Below are 18,361 nucleotides of genomic sequence, written 5' to 3' on the forward strand. Positions count from 1 at the left end.
CACTATGGTAATCAGCAAAACAATAATAGTAATAATAATTACTATATATCAGGCACTATTCTAAGCAAAACTTTACACGTATTAGCTCCTTTAATCCTCATAAAATCTTATGAAGTGGATTATAATCCCCATTTTACAGATGGTGAAACTGCATAATTTAACCAAATTACAAGAACTCCAACCCCTGTCCCAATCCTTGTACTCACCTTGGAATTTGTGAGCCACCTCTTGAAAGTGGGGGTCCACGGAACTCCAGTGGTGATATAGTTGAGCCAGGCTGACATCCAGCTGGAAGTACTGGTGCACAGTCTTTAGCTCTTCTGGTGTGGGCCTGCCAACCCAACCCTTGTCCCCTCGGTACACAGTACAGTAGATCTGCTCCTCAGTCTGGGTCAGTGTCCATACTTGGTTCCCCAGCACGCCAGTCCAGTACGCAGGGTTTTGCTCCCTCCACCTGAGCCCCCAGGCACACAGCAACTCTGGTACTCAGTTTTCCTTCTTGCACCCTTTAGGGCCCTCCCATCCTACAACAGCTCCATACACAACACTGACTTAGGAAATGCAAAGTCGTTTGATTCTCACAACACGGCACTGGCCTTTTTTTGGTTTCTTTTGTTAAAGTTTATTTATTTTGAGAGCGAGTGTGTGTGTGTGTGTGTGTGTGTGCGTGCGTGCGCGCGCGCGCTTGCACTTACGCGGGCAAGGGACAGAGAGAGGGGGGAAAGAGAATCCCAAGTAGGCTCCACGCTGTCAGCGCAGCGCCCAGGCACCCGCATTGCACTGGCTTTTTACCTCCACCTTAGAAAGGAGGTAAACAAGCTCACCACCCGCGTCTGCTTCCTCTTCTGCACCCTGAGGTTTCTTCCATCACCCCCAAAATTCCTTTACATTCCAGAACTGCAGTGTTGAGGGGCCAAGAATCAGGGTCACTCACCGGAAGGACTGTCCGGAAGCCAGAACCAGGTCCAGGCGCAGTTCCGAGCGTGGACAGGGGATGGAGGCCCACAGGGCCGGGAAAGAGGCTAGAGTACGATGTCTCATGCTCCAGAGCAAAAAGGACCCGGCTAACAATTCCACGCCAGGCTCCGCCCCATAATGGCCCCGCCCACTCAGTACCAGCTCCACTCATTGCCAAAAGACCTTGACCACACAGTCAGCACTCTTTAAGGCCTTGCCCACTAAGCCCTAGCCTCTAAAATTCCTCCACTCCCTGCAGGCCCCGCCCCTTACAGTCCACCAGGGCACCAACCCTCCTGACCTTTCCCGTTATGAATGCTCTCCCGGCCACGCCTCCCGGCGCGCACCACTGCGCTTCGGCAAGCGCGCGCAAACGCACTCTTCCGGCTTCTCCAGGGAGCCGACTTCGCTCTCACCGGAAGTAGGATTCAAGCCTGGCTTATTGGATCCGGAGGTAGCCAATCCGAGCAGAAGAGGCACCAATGAGAATAGGGTGTGACGGCGGGTGGGCGGGTCTCTCCGAGGGGCCGCAGCGGTTGGCGCGCGCTGGGCTCGCTGCCCGCTCTTGGCCTTGCCTTTGGGGTTGTCTGCCCTGGGCACGCAAGGGTGTCCGATCCCCGCCCCCCGCCGACCGGTCGCAGAATGCGCCCTCAGGCCCCAATCCGCACTGCCAGATCTCCTCGGAACCCTGGGGTTCCTCATGGCTTGCTCGCCCGCAGAGCCAAATCCTGTCCCCCACCACCCTCAGAGAGCCTTTCTCCACCGAGCCTCTCCAGTCAGATACTCGCCCTCCTGACTGAGAATTGGACCCGAACACAGCTCGGGCCCCTCCGAGCGGCCGAGACGTCTCCACAGCGTCCGCCGCCTGAGGATTGAGTCTTCGCCCTCGCCCGCTAAGCCGCTCCCCTCCAAGGCCTCGCCGAGCCTCGACTCCAGTCAGGTCTCTTCAGAGTTCACTCCGTCAGAGACCTTCGTCCTCCGACTGCCGCGCCCCGCGCTACCCAGCCGCTCTACCCAGCTGCTCCCTTCAGTCGCAGGGCATTCCTTAAACAGTGCTCCATCATCTCACACCCTGTGCCCACTGGGGCTTGTGGGCGTGAGGCAGCCCGTCTGCCTCTTCCAGTTTCCAGGGCGGGCTGCCTGGGCCCAAGAAAGATGTGTTATGTAATTTCTTCCCTTCTGGAGGAAGACAGTAAGCAAGGACCTAGGAGACATGAACTTTATCTGGGCCACTTTTCACCTCATAGCGCTGTGATCTGAAGTTACTGTGGTTCAGTGAGTGGACCGCAAATTCCTTAAGGGCAAGATTTGTGACCCACCCGCAGTACCTAGTAGGGAGGAGCATCACGTGCATGGTTATTATCAGACAAATGCTATTTTTGTCTGTTCCACTCCGAAGCTGCAAGGCCCTGGGCAACTACCTCCTGTGGCTGAATCCTCTCTAGGTGTGCCAGCCCACAGGTGTCCCATACTTGGAAAGCATTCCTGCAGTAACTGAATGAATCATCGGTAAAGGAGACGCCAAGGTTGGGAATGAATGCAGAGCAATCCTCTACATACCTGCTAGGTCCCCAGTTAAACGGGAAGGTCACAGCTATGGGGACTCTGAAGCACTTGGGACTAACCTACTGGCAAAGGACTTGAAGCCTCTGAAATTCATGAAGGAGCCGTAGACTTCTAGCAGTTAGTTCTGAATACTGGTTAAAGAGCCAGCTTTGTAGACAGAGACCGGAGTTCAAATCCTAGCTCTGCGCCTTCCTAGTTGTGGGAACTTAGGCAAGTTACTTAATTTTTCTAAGCCTCAGTATCTTTGTGGAGATAACCACCTTATTAACTTTCCCTATAGTTTTTGCAAGGATTACATAAAATTGTGTATCTAAAAGTGCTTAGAAAAAGGCTTGCCACCCAGTGAGTGCCTGGGAAATGGGAGCTATCATATTATCCTGGCTGTTGTCTTACAAATGCAGCATGCACAGCAACCAGCAACCTCTTGAGCCCAATTGTTTACCATCCCTGAGGGACAACCTCCCTTTTTATCTTTTTGCCCTGGCAGAAGGCAAGAACCCAAGAATTCCAAACAGACTATTTATTTTCTAAGAATCAATATATTTTCTTCCTTTGAAATAAATACAAACCAGTTTGAAAGGTGGGGGCATCTATGGGAAAAAGGGAAGTGGGGACAGGCCCCAGTCTTTTTTAGTACCAAATGACTCTGGCGCGACCCGGAAACGCAGTTACAAATGAGAATAATTTAAATTCTCCGCTAATTACAGTATTTACAACAGCAGGGGAGGGGGGTCACCTAGTGCCCCTCTTCCGGGCTGGACAGACATCAATCCCACTGCTAGGCTGGGCAGATGCCCGTTCACCTCACCACCTGCAAGGGCCTCAGGCCACTAGGCAGTTAGATTCTCCTGGCATGAGCAGAGCAGACAGAGGTGGTGGGATGGCCTGTTTTATGCAGTGTCCTAACCTTGGCCCACCACCCTGCACTACAATGCTGAGGTCTCTGGGGCTCTCTGGCCAGTGAGACCTCCCCTCTCCATGCGTAGAGCCGCCGTGGGCCCTTGGAGTGTTCTGTACAGTCCAGCTGCACTCAGGGCGGGAGGGACCTCCCCCACCCAGCTTCCCCTGAGACTGGCCCCAAGACCAGGAATGAGTCAGTGCAGAGGCCGGTGCCACTCCAGGACAGTGAGCAAAGGGGGAGGAGAGAGGTGGCAGGGCACTGTAGGTTGGGCTGTGCTGGGCATTATCAGTCACTATCACTGGTCTCGCTGCTCTGCTCGCCCTGCACCTTGCTGCGGTGCTGCAGAGCCCGGTGGTAAGCAATCTGCACTGATTTGCGGATGTTGGATTTGCGGCCCTCCAGCATCTTTTCCTTGTCGAGGTCCTGGTTCACGCCCAGAGGAACCAGCTTAGTCCTTGGCAGCCACTGCCTGTAGGACGAGGTGAGGATCACATAAGTCATCTCTGGGAAAGCAACAAGCATCAGCCTTCATCACTCCTTCACTCATTCAAAAACACCTCCTGAGTGCCCAGGAGGTTCTGGGCAACCTGGTTCTGGTGGGTAATGGGGTAACAGAGTCTAAGAGAAACAGTCCCTGCCCTCAAGGAACTGCTCATAGTCTAGTGATGAAAAGCACCCACTCAACAGTCACATTACGGGGTAACCACAGGGTATTTACGAGTGCAAAAAGGGGCCATGACCTAACCTGAAATAGGTACCCTGTCCCATAGGCTTCAGGCAGACTTTACTGACATTAAATATCCTTTGCACACAATACACAAAAAACACTGCATTACATACATGTGACAGAACAGAGATTTGACAGCCTGAATGTTTATATCTATTTTATCCTCATCTTGTCACCATGGAGGCAGAGACAGGAAAACTAAGTCTAGAAGCCACCTGATTCTGGGTGGGGAGCACATTTGTCACAGTCACTGATGGGCCTCTAGCTTCTAGCTACAGCTGTTTGTCAGCTGTTGCCCACTCAGTCTCTCAGACTCATGGTCAACACAACCCTCACAACCCTTCTGCTCAAAGATCTAAGTCCCTCCCCCACTGATCTGTGATAGCCCAGTCTGTCTGTTGCTGAAGTTTCCTGGCAGCTTGCCCACATACCCAGGGTTGCATCTGTGGCTGTATGAGTCACAGAAACTGCTCCCCTCCTCCCTTACCAGGTTCGCTTGTTGTCAAAGAAGAGGACGAGGTAGAGATGCTCTCGGGCTTCCTGGGTCATCTGTTCCCCAAGTTTCAGCACCTCCAGGGGGGGCACAGGGATAGGAACCCCATGATGGAACATACCTTCCCGGGGCATCTTTGGATCAATTATCTGAGGGTGTAATAAGACCTTTGTTTGGTTCAGTTCCCTTCTTCCCCGAAACTTACTCTATACAAGAATTGGGAAACTACCTCTGAAGTTGGGACACAGAAAGGTTATCATGCCACAAGGCTGCATTGCTGACCCTTGGCTTCTCATGATGAACTATTCCAGATTCCAAGATGCAAAGGGAAAGAAAAGGGAGAGATGGAAAAACTAACCAGGAACTTGTTAAGTGTCTATCTGCCAAAGACCCTTGTTCTCTACAGCTCAGCAGAGAGTAAGTAAAGTCTGCTAATTGTGTCTACGATCTGGGGTTGGGAGGCAAGGGATATGAGAAGAAAAGGGGAAGCCTACCAGAGCTGGGTATGATGGATACCCTCGGCATTTGGCCCACACCAGGTCCAGAGCATCCAGTGGGGAGTCCTCATCCTCTGACAGCCAGCCAGCTCCCCGTCCCAGACTCTTCCTTACCACTTCACAGGAATGGGAGAGAGGGAGCAGATCAGCAGCCAGGGGGCTGGCAAGGCCCTGATACCGGGCCCCCGGCTTCCCTGGCCTTGGGTGAGGGTACTTACTGCTGTGGCCCACGCCGCGGCCAGTGCCCACGGAGTAGGCCTCGTTCTCAGTGCCTGAGGTATCTTCACTGCTGTCTTCTGGGAATGTGCCCCGAGAGAAGGAGGGCTTGCCCCGGCCCTGTTTTGAGGGTGTTGTGCTGTGGACAAGACAAGAACTCAGCTTAAAGGAGGGTAGAGTGGGTAATGACACAGTAGTTGTCCTCTCTTTAAACCCCCAGGTCTAAGAATTTTGGAAAACTAAGGCTACTTGAAAAATTTCAAACTCAAAAGCCCTTGGGGGCTTGGCAATAGTGTGACTGACATGGGCTGGATTTAACAGTGGTGGTGATGAGTGCATCCCCTGGCTAGATTTGCCAGATCGGATTTTTAAAGCGAATACAGACACTAGGAATTTTATGTGGCAGTACTGGATTCCTTTTTTTTTTTTTAAACACCATGCTGGCCAAACAAAATATGTCTGCAGGCCAAATCCAGGCCACAAGGCAACAGTTTACGCTCTTTGCTCTACAGCATCAGCTTAACCCAGGATGGTTCCCACTATTCCATTATGGTGACGTTCTTAGGTATGCCATTTATTTTGCAGAGAACCTTGGGTCTGAGCCATCTTAATCTAGACTGAAGTGGCTGCCATGCTATTTCCCAGAGGGAAACTTCAAAGGGCATCCTGGAGGCAGGCCTTGATCTGGAGGGCTGGTACCTGGTTCGGTCTGAGGCAGCGCTGCTACTGCTACTGCTGCTAGACTCAGAGTCGGAGCTGCTCCGGGGAAGGCTGCAGTCATTACGATATACCAAGAAACTCTTCTTCACTGGCTGATTTCCACCGCTGAAGCCATTAGCTGGTAAGTCTTGGTTGGGGGGAGGGGGAGGAGGGAAGGAATCGGTCAGGAAGATGTAGATGAGAGATGGCATGGGGGTAAGAGGGACTAGGAGCTCGGCTTTCCCTTCTGTGCTGGAAAATTCCTCCAACTTTGGCCAGCAGAGCCAGTTCTGGGCAGTGTCTGCCACAGTTGGCCATAGTCCTGCCCCACCCGTCACACTGCCCTTGGCAGTTACTGGCCTTAAGACACAAATGGCTTAAAGGGCAGGAAATCCCCAAGGAGGGTGAGAAGAGAAAAGGTGAAGTGATATAATGGAGAGGGTCCTGGATGGGAATCTAGCTGGGTCAGTGTTTCTGGACTTCAGTTTCCCCATCTGTAAAATGAGGGGACTGAATTAAAGGATCCCTAAGGGCCCTTCTAGCTCTGATATATTATGGGCAAATGAAGGGACAGGTGGGAGTTATGTTGGGAATGATGGCAACTTTGCTCACTCTCTCGGGGGGCTGGGTGATGGTGAGGCTCACCCATTGGGGGGTCTTCTGTGGATTTATCACTGTCGCTGTCTGAGCTCGAACTGGGCCGGGGGCTCCTACCCCGCTTGCGCTGACGTAGGGAGCCCATGATGGGGAGCTGGGGGGGCCCCACAGGACTGCCTCCGTGGCTGGGGGTCATCTGGCTCTCCCGGTTTTTGGGGGGCCGGCCCGGCCTCTTGGGCGGTCCAGCTGTCTTCGGGTTCTTTTTGGAGAACAGAACTGAGGTTCTCCTGCCCACCTCATGTGCGGGGGTTGAGGACATGTTGGGACCCAGGCCTGGAGCAGAGAAAGAGAGAAGGAGAGTTGGTGAGGGGCCTGATGTGGGAAGGGTAGATACCCAGGGTATGCCCTGGGCCTATAGGACTGTTACTCCAGCTAGAGTTGGGAGATGATCTGGGGGGTTATGGAATTGGGAACATTGTCCCTTATACCAATAGCCAGAGAGGCAGCTAAGAGGCCCCTGAATGGGGAATGAGGGAGAAAGTACAGCTAGCTGTGTAGGAGGGACCTCTGCCTGGGGGATGGCAGGGGCTGAGTGTGTGCTACAGAGTCAAGTCTAGCTGGCTTTGGGGTCCACCTTGCTAGGGGTTCAGACCTTTGGTTGTCTCCTGGCTGCTGCTCTCTTCGGCGGCACTGTCTGTCTGCCCGTCCTTGTCACATGCTGCCGGGTGGGGTGTCAGGCTGCCCCGGCTGGAGGGGCCATGACGCTCAGGCCCATCCCTTCCAGTTTCCCGCTGGTGGGCAAGCTTCCGCCGCAGTGCCGTCATCTCCTTCTTGATCATCTTTGCACGCCGTGAACGACTCACACTCTGCTTGCTGGCATTCACCTCATCCAGCCGCTCCAGCAACAACTTCAGCTGCTCTTCCACTGGCAGGTGCTTCTGGTTCTCCAGCAGGATCAGCCGCTCTTCCTCTGCTGCTAGGAGTGGACACAGCGGGTGGGGAAAGGTCAAACTTAGGGTAGCCCTCTGGGCCCCCTGAACCTGAGCAGGCAACAAGAAACCCACTCTTTTCCCTTTGGCTTCTCACCAGGAACAGCTGTAAAACAGCAGCACCAAGATGTGGAAGGGTAGGCACTGCTATCCATTCACCCAGTCTGGCTTCTTGGGGAGCATTCCTGGGGATAGTTTGCCACTGCTCAGGTTAGCTACTTCCTGCCTACACTGCCTGTTCCCAGTAGGGGACTTTTGGAAAGCCATTCATCCCTGGCATTGGCCTCTATGTGTGTAGCATGATTTATCACCCACCATCTTCAGTGTGCTGTGGGGCCTCATCTCCAGCCAGGCTGTGGGGGATATGCATGCCCGTCTCAAAGTCAATGCCCATTTTTTCTGCCTGGCGCCGGGCCTGGCGGAGCACAGCGCCACCCTGTTCTCGGAGCCGCACTGCTGCCCGGTAGAAGATGGTGTCCTTGGCGTTATACTTGAGGCAGTTGCTGACGATAAGGTTGAAGTCCTCCTCAAAATCATCAAAGTTCAGGTAGCGGTAAGCCTCCAAGTTCTGCTTCATGGTGAAAAAGTCCATGGGCTTTTTGATGTGGTCTAGGTAGTCAGGTACCTGGGAGAGCAGGGTAGGTGTGGCTAAGTGGAGATATGCTCCTCATTTGCCCTGAACCCTTGCTCCTAACACCCCCACCCCCTGAAAAGCATCCAGCAACCTCCTCCCACCACAGTTAGAGGCAGGCATATAGCACAGGGGAAAGGAAAGCTGGATTCTAGTCTTGACTTTACCAGTCACAAGCTGTGTGACCATGGCAAGTCTCTTAACCTCTTTGGGCCTTCTTTTTCCTCACCTGGAAAATGGTGATGAAATTACAGTCAAATCTACCTCCTAGAGCCAAGAGGCTTCAGTAAGAAAATGGCTAGGGCAATCATTTGGAAATAACACCACTTTGCATTCCTATAGCTCTTTTACTTATCATTAAGACTTATAAGGAGGCTACTGCCTCGGGCCTCTCGTTTTATACCTTTTAGAGAGAAGAGTCTGCCAGTCAGGACCTAGGGCTTCAGAGCTGGTTCTTTAGGTGCTGAGCCTTCTAAAGTCTCCGTTCTAGGGTTCAGCACCCCGAAAGTGTCTTCCTGCCCTGGGATTATTCATTTGGCAGACTCAGTCCCTGCCTCTGGGGAAGGAGTGCAGATTGCCTCCCATTCTGGGCCCTTGGGGTGTGACAGGGACAAGACAGAGTCCAGGTGATGCATGTGGCTCCAGTTATCCTGGAGCCCCAGAGCCACCAGCCCCTCTCTTCACAGTCCCCTCCTAGTCCCTGGCCCAGACCTGCAGCAGGGGTCCAACTGGGAGAGGAACAGAAAGGTGGAGTGAGGGGAAGGGATTCTTACTTCGTCCAATTCGGTTACCTCAGACAGAGGGACCGGCTCGCTGAAGATGTTGCCTGTGTCCTTTTCTTGGAGCTGCTCCAAGGTTTTGCGAAGGAGGATGAGGAAGGGGGTCAGCTGCATCTCCATGGCGATCTGCTGGACCTTGATCTGACACACATAAAGGCCCGATCAGCCAGGCCCAGGCCAGTCCCTTGGAAGAGGTCTGAAGGGATGGTAGCAGCTGGTTTGGGAAACTGCCTTCCTTCTCTCCTGCCCACAGCTGACACACTCAGGTCTACTTTCTACAAGGCCCCACCTGGTGAAACCTTCCCTGACTACTCTGGCCTTTTTCTTCCTTGAACTCCCAGTGCCAGCTACCTGTATCACATAACTGAGGGTCCCGTTCATCCTCTTCTGTGACATGCTGCTTGCAGTGAGCTGGAGAACACACTGGGCACCACTGAGACCTGACTCCAGCATCAGCCCTATTGCTTCCTGGCCAGGGGACAAAGGCTTTTCCTTGTCCCAGGAATGTTTTCTCCTCTGAAAAAGACTTGACCCAGGAGCACTCACCGTCTCCCTTTTGAGTTTCTCCCGCTTGCGGATCAGCTCCACCAGCAGCCGAGCTCGCTCCAGGTCGTGCCGGAGGCGCTGCCAGGACTTGAGCTGTTCTTTGAGGGCCCAGTTCTTATCCTCAGAATCTCTCTGTAGAGGCAAGAAGGGGATTGGTAGATGATAAGGAAGCCAGAAGAAAGGCCAGACGGAAGAGCCCAGGAAGCTTGGGTCAATGTCAGGTAAAACTGAAGGAGGTAGCACAGTAATTTACTGGCAGCCTCACTAGCTAAAGTGGGAATTCCTGTACCTATGTGTCCCCTAGATCTGGCACAGAATCAATGGTTGGTATATGCTTGTTGAATGAATGCATGAAGGAACACACAGGAACAGTGCCCTTTTAATGTGCAGACAATCTGTAAGGATCTCATCCTGAGTTTGGTTTGAGGGCTACTTTAAAGGAGGAAATAGCCTAAGCTCTCGGACACTGAAAACTATTATCACGTATCTCAGTCCTTTATGTCCCTGGCCCCAGTTCCCAGAGCCCATAGGGAATCTGACACGGTACCCCGACTTGGTCACAATTCCTCTGAGACTGCAGATGTGTCTGCAGGCGACGTAGCAGCGGGACTCCATTTCGTGACTGTCGTTTCAGCGTCCAGTAGCTGTGTAGCCTCTGCATGAACTGGCTCTTCCTTTGGATGGTCAGGCGGTTGGTGATTTTACTGAGCCTGTGAAGCAAGGAATAAAGAGAAAAACCTGTTGGGCCATTATTTTCTTAAGCAGAACAGGTGTCTCTGGCTGGTGAGAATTCCTGAATGGAGTTGAATCTGGAGTAAGTCTATTGTCAAAAAGGCCTGTGACACTTGGCTTAATGCGAAGAAGAGCAAACAGTACCAGACAGGAAGCCAAATTCCCAGCATGAAGCCAGATCCCTGACCCTGTTCACGAAGTTGGGTGAACTCATATGAGGAGTTTGGCCTCTAAGACTGCTCTTGTCACAGCAGCCCAGAGTACTATTTGACTCTGGGATACCCTGCTCAGCCTGAGCCTTGTAAGGTTTTAGGATAAAGTATAATTGTAGAGCAGTAAACTAGAGGAAATTAACTAGACAGCACAAGAGAAAGTTAAAAATAACTGATGATGGCAGCCGTCATTTGGATTCATTTGTGGTAGTGACCACTTCACAACTCCTTCCCCCTTTTTCCTTCCATTTCTCTGTTCAGGGTTAGAGTATTTCTGCCACTGTGGCTGATAGCTACTACATCCTCTTTCTTCCTACTTAAACCAGACCATAAAATGAAGGGCAGCTGAAAACATGTTAGGTCTGACAGATAAAAGCTGAAATTTCTGGCTCCTAAGATAAAAGTCTGGTGACCTGCTAGGGCTAACTTCTTTTGGAATCTGGTGTTTTGTTTTGACCTTCTTTGTAGCTTCTAATAAGAGAACCCAACCCTGTCACTCCACTCGGGGCTATCAGTCTCTAGGAGGGCTTCTTCTTCCCTTACCAGCCTATCCATCTGCTCCCCACATACCTGTGTGGTGGGATGCAGGGCACCGACACCACAGGTGCTGCGGCCCGCTTCTCTGCCAGGATCTTCCGTGCCTTCTTCATCTTGATCCGGGACTTGGCCTTGGCCTTCTTGACCTTCTCTGAGCTCCAACTCTTACCCTCATCCTCCTCCTCATCCTCATCCTCCTCACCCTCACTGTGGGACAGGGCAGGCAAGCGGCGTGCTGAACCTGGGGGTGTGTGGATGTCACAGTAGGCCGTCTTGCGGACGCTGAAAGAAGTGCCATTGGCACCTGTCTCTCGCACAGGCTCCATCTTCATGTAAAGGCCAGCCTGCTGGGCACATGTCACGTGGAAGGCTGTGTAGCAGTTGGCCTTGTGGCACTGAATGCATGCCCCTGAGCCCCGCTGTTTGCAAATATAGCAGGTCAGCTTCCAGCGAGCTGGTGGGATGTGCTCGATGCTGTCGATAGGCTCCAGGAAGACTGTGTTGGCAAAGCAGACTTCAGGGATCCACAGGGCACACACCACATGGGCCCAGCGCCCGTCATCTGTCTGCTTGAAGGCACCACCCTTGTTGGGGCACAGGGCACAGTCCACAGCGCGGGAGGGTGACTGTAGGCAGCGGCGGCACAGCCACTGGCCCTCAGGGATGTAGGGGACACCGTAGCACTCTTGGTGCACAGCCAGGTTGCACATGTCACAGAATAGGATGACATTGCTGTTCTGGCACTCACCATCATTGCAGATACAGCACACAGCATCCTCATCCACTAGTGCATTGGGGTCACCTTTATTGTGGCTTTCAAAGTAGGACTCCTTCTCCAGCCGGTCCATAAGGTACTCAAAGATCTCCTGCGGGATGGGACTCACACCCTCTGTCTTCCGCCGCTCATTCATGATATCCAGCCAGATGTAGTCCTCCTCGTCCATGTCATATTCTACTTCCTCGTCCAGCTCCTCTGCCGACTTCTCAATGTACCTGCAGTGCACATAGGCAGCTCAGCATCATATAGTTGAGATTTCCTTCCCCTAAAGACAATGGGTTACAATTGCTGGATGCTTACACATTGCCAGGTCTGTGCCTTTACTTATGCTGTCTCATTCCAGCCTCACCTTAACCCCAGGTGCTGTAATCATTCCTGTTTTGCAGAAAAGGAAACCTAAGGTTTGGGGAGTTAATTCACCTGTTCTGGCTCCCTTGGGAGAAAGTGGTAGAGCTGGGGTGTGAACCCAGGCCTGCTGACTCCAAAGCTTGTGTACTAGCTACTATACCACCTCCTCTGGGGTACGGAGGCTCAACCAAACTCCTGAAGGGAGGAGGGTAGGGCAGCTAGGACCTACCGGGTTGATCTGGATGATGGTGCAGAGTTAGGAGAAGAAAGGTCTGCAAGTATCACTTGCAAATTATATATATGTTTTAGTACCAACTGGCAGCATCCTGAATGGAGTTGCCATGGGTCTTATGTCAGCTAATGCAGCTCAGGGCTCCCTCAAACTCTTGGTATTGTGTTTGTTTTTTGGATAGCCTTGGAAGATAACAGAATAGCTAAGATTTACTGAGCATTTACTATGAGCCAAGCATTGTAGTGTTACCACATTGATTCTCACCACAGCCATAGCATCAGTGTTCATATTGCCCTTACTTTGAGGATGAGGAAATGAAGCTTTGAGAAGTTAATTAACTGTCTAACACAGATAGGTCCTACAACCAGGAAGTGGCAGAACTAGAATTCAGACTCTACCCTATACACTCATTGGGCCAGCCAGACTGGAGCTGAGGGCCGCTCCAGGTGCCTGGCATACAGAGCAGGCTCCCCATGCCCCTGCTATGCTCTAGGCGGCCTGGACTCTAGTACTGTAAAGCTACAGGTCTGGATGATGGTGCAGAGTTAGGAGAAGAAAGGTCCCCAAGTATCACTTGCAAATTATATATATGTTTTATATATATATATATATGTTTCACAATGGAAAGAATGGGGCTTTGGTTTCTGAAAACATGGATTTAAATCCTGGCTCTGCCACTCTGACCTTCAAGACATCACTGGTCCTTCCTGAACTCAGTTTTATTGATAAGAGAATGAGGATGCTACTGTTTACTCCCAAAGACACTTGTCAGGATTAAATGGAATTTAAAAAAATGAATGGGCTAACTGAAGTGGCACATAGCAGGCCCTAAATAAATGTTAGTTTCTGTCCCTCCACTCCCCTCTCCACAAGAGAAATGGAGCTCTGGGTGCTAGAGTAGGCCGGATGAGCATAGGCTTGGGAGCCATGCTCTGTATGACAGCAGGCAAATAAGGTGATCTCCCTGGGCCTCTGTTTCCTCATCTATAAAGTGGTGATGCTAACCTGTACCTATTTCACACAGCTGTTGTGAGCATTAAATGAGTTAATACAGATAAGGTATTTAGAACAGTTCCTGGCATGATGCAAGTACTCAATAAACCTTGGCTTTATTATTAGCTTTTGTATAGCCCTGAGCTATCTTGCCTTGTATTATAACTATTTATGTGTCTAACTCCTCCACTACAGGCTAGAGGCAAGGACCATGTCTGATTCACCACACAGAAATAGGCACAGTTATTCATTTCAAAGGCATTTTGAGGGTGGAATGGAGGAAACTAAAATACCGTATCTATAGGAAGCAGTTTCTTTCTTAGCCCTTTACCCCAAATGACCGCAATGTCCTCATCCTTGAAAAAGGGTGTGGCTTAGAGATTATATGAACTATCCAGCCCCTGCTAGGCCTTGGCACTTGTTCTCAACCTTTGCTCTGCCATAACATATGTGACATTATGCGATGGTATATAACACACTCCCACAGTGCACCTAGATTACAGGCTGTGGCACAGATAATGTAGGCTGCATGTCATGTACAATTCCTGGCACACCAGCCTACACTCCACCCTCTTTTCTCCCTAAGAAAGCATATATTAGATGCAAGCAAGAGAAATTGGTGTTGTTAGAGAGATGACCTCAAATCTTCTCGAATTTATACATAAAAAATATCATTTGCAAAACTTGGACAGTTCTACTAACAGTAGTAATAAATGACATGCAACATACCTCCCAGCTGATCACAGTGTACCAGCTGAGAATTGCTGCCCTGGAGAACAGATTTGATCCCCAGGAATAAGGAGTGAATCTGAGCAGAGGGAGGAAGAAATGGGAGTGGAAGGAACTGGTTTGGATTGCCTATCAGAGCAGAGAAGGCTGAAGAGCCCTTAGGAGAAAAGGCTGGCCCAAACAAGGGTTTGTATGTTGGGGGGTGAGCCTAACAGTCACTGCTAACATAAAAGAGAGGCAGTGCAAAGCCAGAAGGAGAAGGAGGTGAAGCTGGGCTGGATGGATGAAAGACAGGAAGAGGAGACTGTATAACATGTGAACAAGGGAGGGACGAAAGTGACATACCGGGCCAAATCACTGGAGTGCCCACAGACTTGATTTTAAAGAACTGAGATTTGGCATACCATCACACGGATTGCACTTTTAGTAAAAAAACCACCTTTCATATAAAAACCTTTACAAGTCCTTCTCAGAGATTAGGCCTTCTGATTAGTTGACACCAAATACTGCTCCTTAACTTATCTGAATGCCCTCTTTGCCTTGGATGCCAAGACTCAGAGAGAAGGTTTATACTTGATTTTTCTCCCATCCTCCAGCTAAGGTTTCTGTACATAGCTCCACCACCAAATTGCCCCCACCCCTTCATTTCTTACCTTGTGTTAAAGGAATTTAGCCTTATGCCTGTAACTTTGTTAGAGCCACCATGACTAATTTTGCAAGGAAGTGGGGTTCCAAGAAACAGTTAAGTGAAATAAATACAAGGGCCAATGGAGGAGCACAAACCATAGGTGATAAAAATATTGCTTACACATGTTAAAGGATGGGTGACAGTAACAGAATGGTGGGAAAATTACCTCTGCAGATTTGCAAATTGCTTTAGGGACCTTATGAAATCAGTGCACTTAGTCTTCTACCTCTAGGCTGGCAGAGGAATATTATACCTGCTCTGCAGATGGGGTCATTAGAAAACCAGAAGCCAGACAACTTTCTCAAGGTTACACAGTGATGGAGTGGAGAGCATCAGGAACCAGACACATGATTTTTTGATATAGTGAAAACAGTGCAGATTTGGAGTCAGAGGAACCTGGATTTGAATCCCAGTTCCACTATCTACTGGCATGTGACTTTCGGTAAGTCTGGCCCCCTTTCTGGACTGTGCATTCCTCATCTGTGAAATGAGAACGATACCTACCTGAGAGAATTGGGAGAATAAAATAAAGGAGTGACTGCAAAGTACCCAGTGCAGGGCCTGGCATGTGGCAGTATATAGTTAAGTGCCATCATCATTAGCTGGGGCACGTTCCTCTCACCGCCCTGGCAGGACGTGTGCTTCTGCTATCCTTTATCTCTGCCACTCTCCCATCTGCTGCCTGTTACGTCTCAGCTCCTGAGCCCTGCCTGACCAGTTTTCCAGAGTTGGGAGGTGGAGGTGGCCTTACCGGTAATAGGAAGTCGGCCGGGGTGGGGCATCGGGGGTGTCCTGCTCCAACTCCCGGTATACCACCTCTGGCAGCTTGGGAGTGGTGCTCACAGAAGCATTATGGTGGTGGTGATGGTTGGAGTCCTTGCGCTTCTCCTTGTTCTTATGCTTGCCTGACTTGGGAGTAGCAGCTGGTGTCTCGGTGTTCTCCTTGTTGCTACCAGTCTCAGGAGCCTCCTCAGGGGCCTCCTCATCCTCTGACACCACATCCAGGTTGTCAAAGATGCTGATGCGGTGGACTCGGCCATGCAGGTCCACCTCCACCATGCGCTGGGCCTGCGCGTAGCTCATCACCTCACGGCCGGGTGACTGGGATACCTCTGAGGGGCTGGGCGACTGCTTGTTGGCTGGGCGTGATTGGCGCCCCTTCTTTTTGTGCTTGCGGAGTGGAGTCTGCTGCGGGGGTGGTGGGTTGTCGTGGTCATAGTGATATAGGTGGTACTCAATACCACTGTAACTCTTGTAGACCTTACGGCAGGTCTCCACGGGGCACTCATATGGTGGCTTAGTTGCCCGCAAGTTGTGGCAGAAAGTCTTCACGTCAAAGTCCACCCCCATGCTGTCACATCTAGAATGTACAGATCAGTTAGCACAGGCCTGGGGAAGAGTTCCTGGTCATCCACTACTCTCTCCAGCCCTCCCCTTTTCCCCAAAGGTCCTGGCCAGCCCACCTTTACAGTGACTCCAAATGCCATCACCTCCATACCATGGGCAGTCTGGGCCTCATCGGCTCCTGCCTGGTCATCCTGCCCCATATCTCAACTATTCTAGCCTAACTTTACATAATGTGGCCAGAGTGATCTTTTACCAAGTAGCAACAGCCATGTCAATCTTTTGATTAAAAGCTTCCTGATGATCCCCACTTATTTCAGGATAATATCCAAATTTCCTAAGATGATATTCAAGGTACCCCTTTCATTGGCCCTAGTCCTCCTTTCCAGACTCTTCTTTTCACTAGTTACAGCTGTGCTTCTGTCTACCCTGGGCAATTTGCCATTCCCTGAATGTTATAACCTCTCATTCCTGCAAGATTTGAAACGGTTTCCATCCTGATTGGTGAGCTCCTACTCATTCTTCAAAACCCAACTCAAATGTCACTTCTTCTGTTATGATTTGTCTTTCCCACAGAGGGCTGTGTTTCCATAGCATTCCATTGTCATCTCCACCAAGGCACTTACCACACTGGAAGTTCTTTGTCTCCTCCCACTAGACCAGGTGCTATACAGTGCAGACATCAGAGAGCCTACCCACCTCTATATATTCCCAGGACCTGGCATGTAGTGGACACTCAGTTTTTGGCAAATGAATAAAGAACTTGTTTAATGAATACTGAATGAGGGGATCATCAGATCATCTGACAGATGAAGGCTAGTGTTAACCCATGTAGAAGTTTGAATGGATAGCCAATGATTTAATCCTGGTCACCAGCAGAAATCATTGCATTACAGAAAGAAGCAGTTCATTTCTGAGGTGTTTAGGGGAAGCCTATGCCCTGGCCCTGGCTCTGGGAGTGATAACCAGGTACTTAAGAGTACAAACAAGAGCATGACAATCTAGGCACATTCAGTTCCATGCTGGTCCTCAGGGCCTTCCCTTCCTCCTCTCCAATGTTCCTGGGTGAGTAGTGACAGCAGATGGCACCAGCCCCCAGGAAGCCCAACGTGGTCAGAGACTGCCCCAATTTCTCCAGGCCTAGCTGACTTCAACAATTCAGCTAGGGTGTTGGCACCATTCCAGGCAAAGCCACCCTGAGCTCCTAGACAAACGGTGACATCTCTTGGCTTCTCTCCTGTGACTTAGCCAAGCCAAGTGGGCTGCTCCAGCCTCTCTGTCAGTGCCCCTGACTTCTACATCGGTAAAACTACTCCCTCTACTCCAACTCACTTTTACTTCCTACCTGCAGCTGTGTCTTTAAACACAAACCAATCAGAGGAACAGGCAAGCTCTTCTCTTTCAATGATGGGTCGGTCCCTGGTGTATCCTGCATCTCTGTTGCCCTGGCTCCCAAAGTAGCACAGAGCCCCCGGCAGATGTCCCACTGGGACTGGGCGGCAGAGGCACACGGGGTGGAGACAAGAACTCAGACTGGAAGCCCGTGAGGAAGACCCAGAGCCCACAGGGGTATGGCGGCAGAGTTCAGGGGGCTGGAGGAAGTAGGGGGCGGGGGCCGGAGGGATCAGGCCGGGCCCAGGCGGTGCCCGCAGCCCTCTCCCGGATGCGGCGACGTTTCCCTTTTGTCGAAGTGTAACATGTTAAACAAGGCTCCCCTCCTGCCATTGGCCCGGGGAGCCCTGGAGGATACTCTGTTTCCCTGGGACGCGGGCTGGGAGCTAATGCACTGTCAGTTCTCCCGGCTCGAGTGGCCCAAGAGGCCCTCGGACCGGGCAGCTCAGTGCACGCCCCACGAAAGTAGTCTAGCCTTTCCCCGCTGGCCACTCCCGCCCTGGTCCCAGGCCCGCACTCACCGGCCACCTCGAGTCCGGGCTCATTGCCGGGGGCGCCCGCCGGGGCTCCGACCCCAGTTGGGGAGGCCGGCGGGGAAAGACGGGCCGGGGAGAGAGAGCCCCAACTCCGGAGACCGCAGACCTCGCCACCCCGGCACCCTGCCGCCCCACGCTCTGGCCCCGGCTCCCCGGGATTCCCGCGCTGACCCCTGCCGCTCCCGGTCCCGCCGGCGCCCTGGTGTCTCAACTCCGTCGGCCGCCGCCGGTTTCGAGAGCCT

General features: G+C 51.6%; 2 protein-coding genes across 14 annotated transcripts in view; both read right to left on the bottom strand.

Moving 5' to 3' along the window:
• OGG1 (8-oxoguanine DNA glycosylase) overlaps positions 1 to 1,192 on the bottom strand; it is a 43,653-nt gene extending 42,461 nt beyond the window's left edge. For all 6 annotated transcript variants that reach the window (XR_009260715.1, XR_009260716.1, XM_058726097.1 and 3 more), the window contains exons 1-2: positions 935 to 1,192; positions 207 to 454 (exon numbers count right to left, since the gene is read on the bottom strand). Coding sequence is in view for 4 of the 6 variants with exons in the window: in XM_058726097.1 (XP_058582080.1) it covers positions 207 to 454; positions 935 to 1,041 (355 nt within the window). In the remaining 2 variants the exon portion in view is untranslated. The remainder of the gene's footprint in view (positions 1 to 206; positions 455 to 934) is intronic.
• Positions 1,193 to 3,042: 1,850 nt separating this feature from the next.
• BRPF1 (bromodomain and PHD finger containing 1) lies at positions 3,043 to 18,239 on the bottom strand. Of its 8 annotated transcripts, none has more exons than XM_058726042.1 (14): positions 18,105 to 18,239; positions 15,599 to 16,207; positions 11,113 to 12,072; positions 10,146 to 10,308; positions 9,599 to 9,730; positions 9,065 to 9,193; positions 7,958 to 8,267; positions 7,306 to 7,626; positions 6,702 to 6,986; positions 6,057 to 6,204; positions 5,360 to 5,496; positions 5,139 to 5,257; positions 4,639 to 4,793; positions 3,043 to 3,893 (listed from the first exon to the last, which is right to left on the bottom strand). In XM_058726042.1, exons 2-14 carry the CDS (start codon positions 16,195 to 16,197, stop codon positions 3,710 to 3,712), a joined length of 3,642 nt encoding a protein of 1,213 aa, XP_058582025.1. In that variant the 5' UTR covers positions 16,198 to 16,207; positions 18,105 to 18,239; the 3' UTR covers positions 3,043 to 3,709. The 8 variants fall into 8 exon arrangements, with proteins under 8 accessions (XP_058582025.1, XP_058582024.1, XP_058582022.1 ...); XM_058726041.1 differs by having other exon boundaries at positions 7,306 to 7,629; XM_058726039.1 differs by having other exon boundaries at positions 9,047 to 9,193.
• Between the last annotated feature and the right edge of the window lie 122 nt (positions 18,240 to 18,361).

This window comes from Neofelis nebulosa, chromosome 4 (genome assembly GCF_028018385.1).
Source record: "Neofelis nebulosa isolate mNeoNeb1 chromosome 4, mNeoNeb1.pri, whole genome shotgun sequence".
Taxonomy (NCBI): domain Eukaryota; kingdom Metazoa; phylum Chordata; class Mammalia; order Carnivora; family Felidae; genus Neofelis; species Neofelis nebulosa.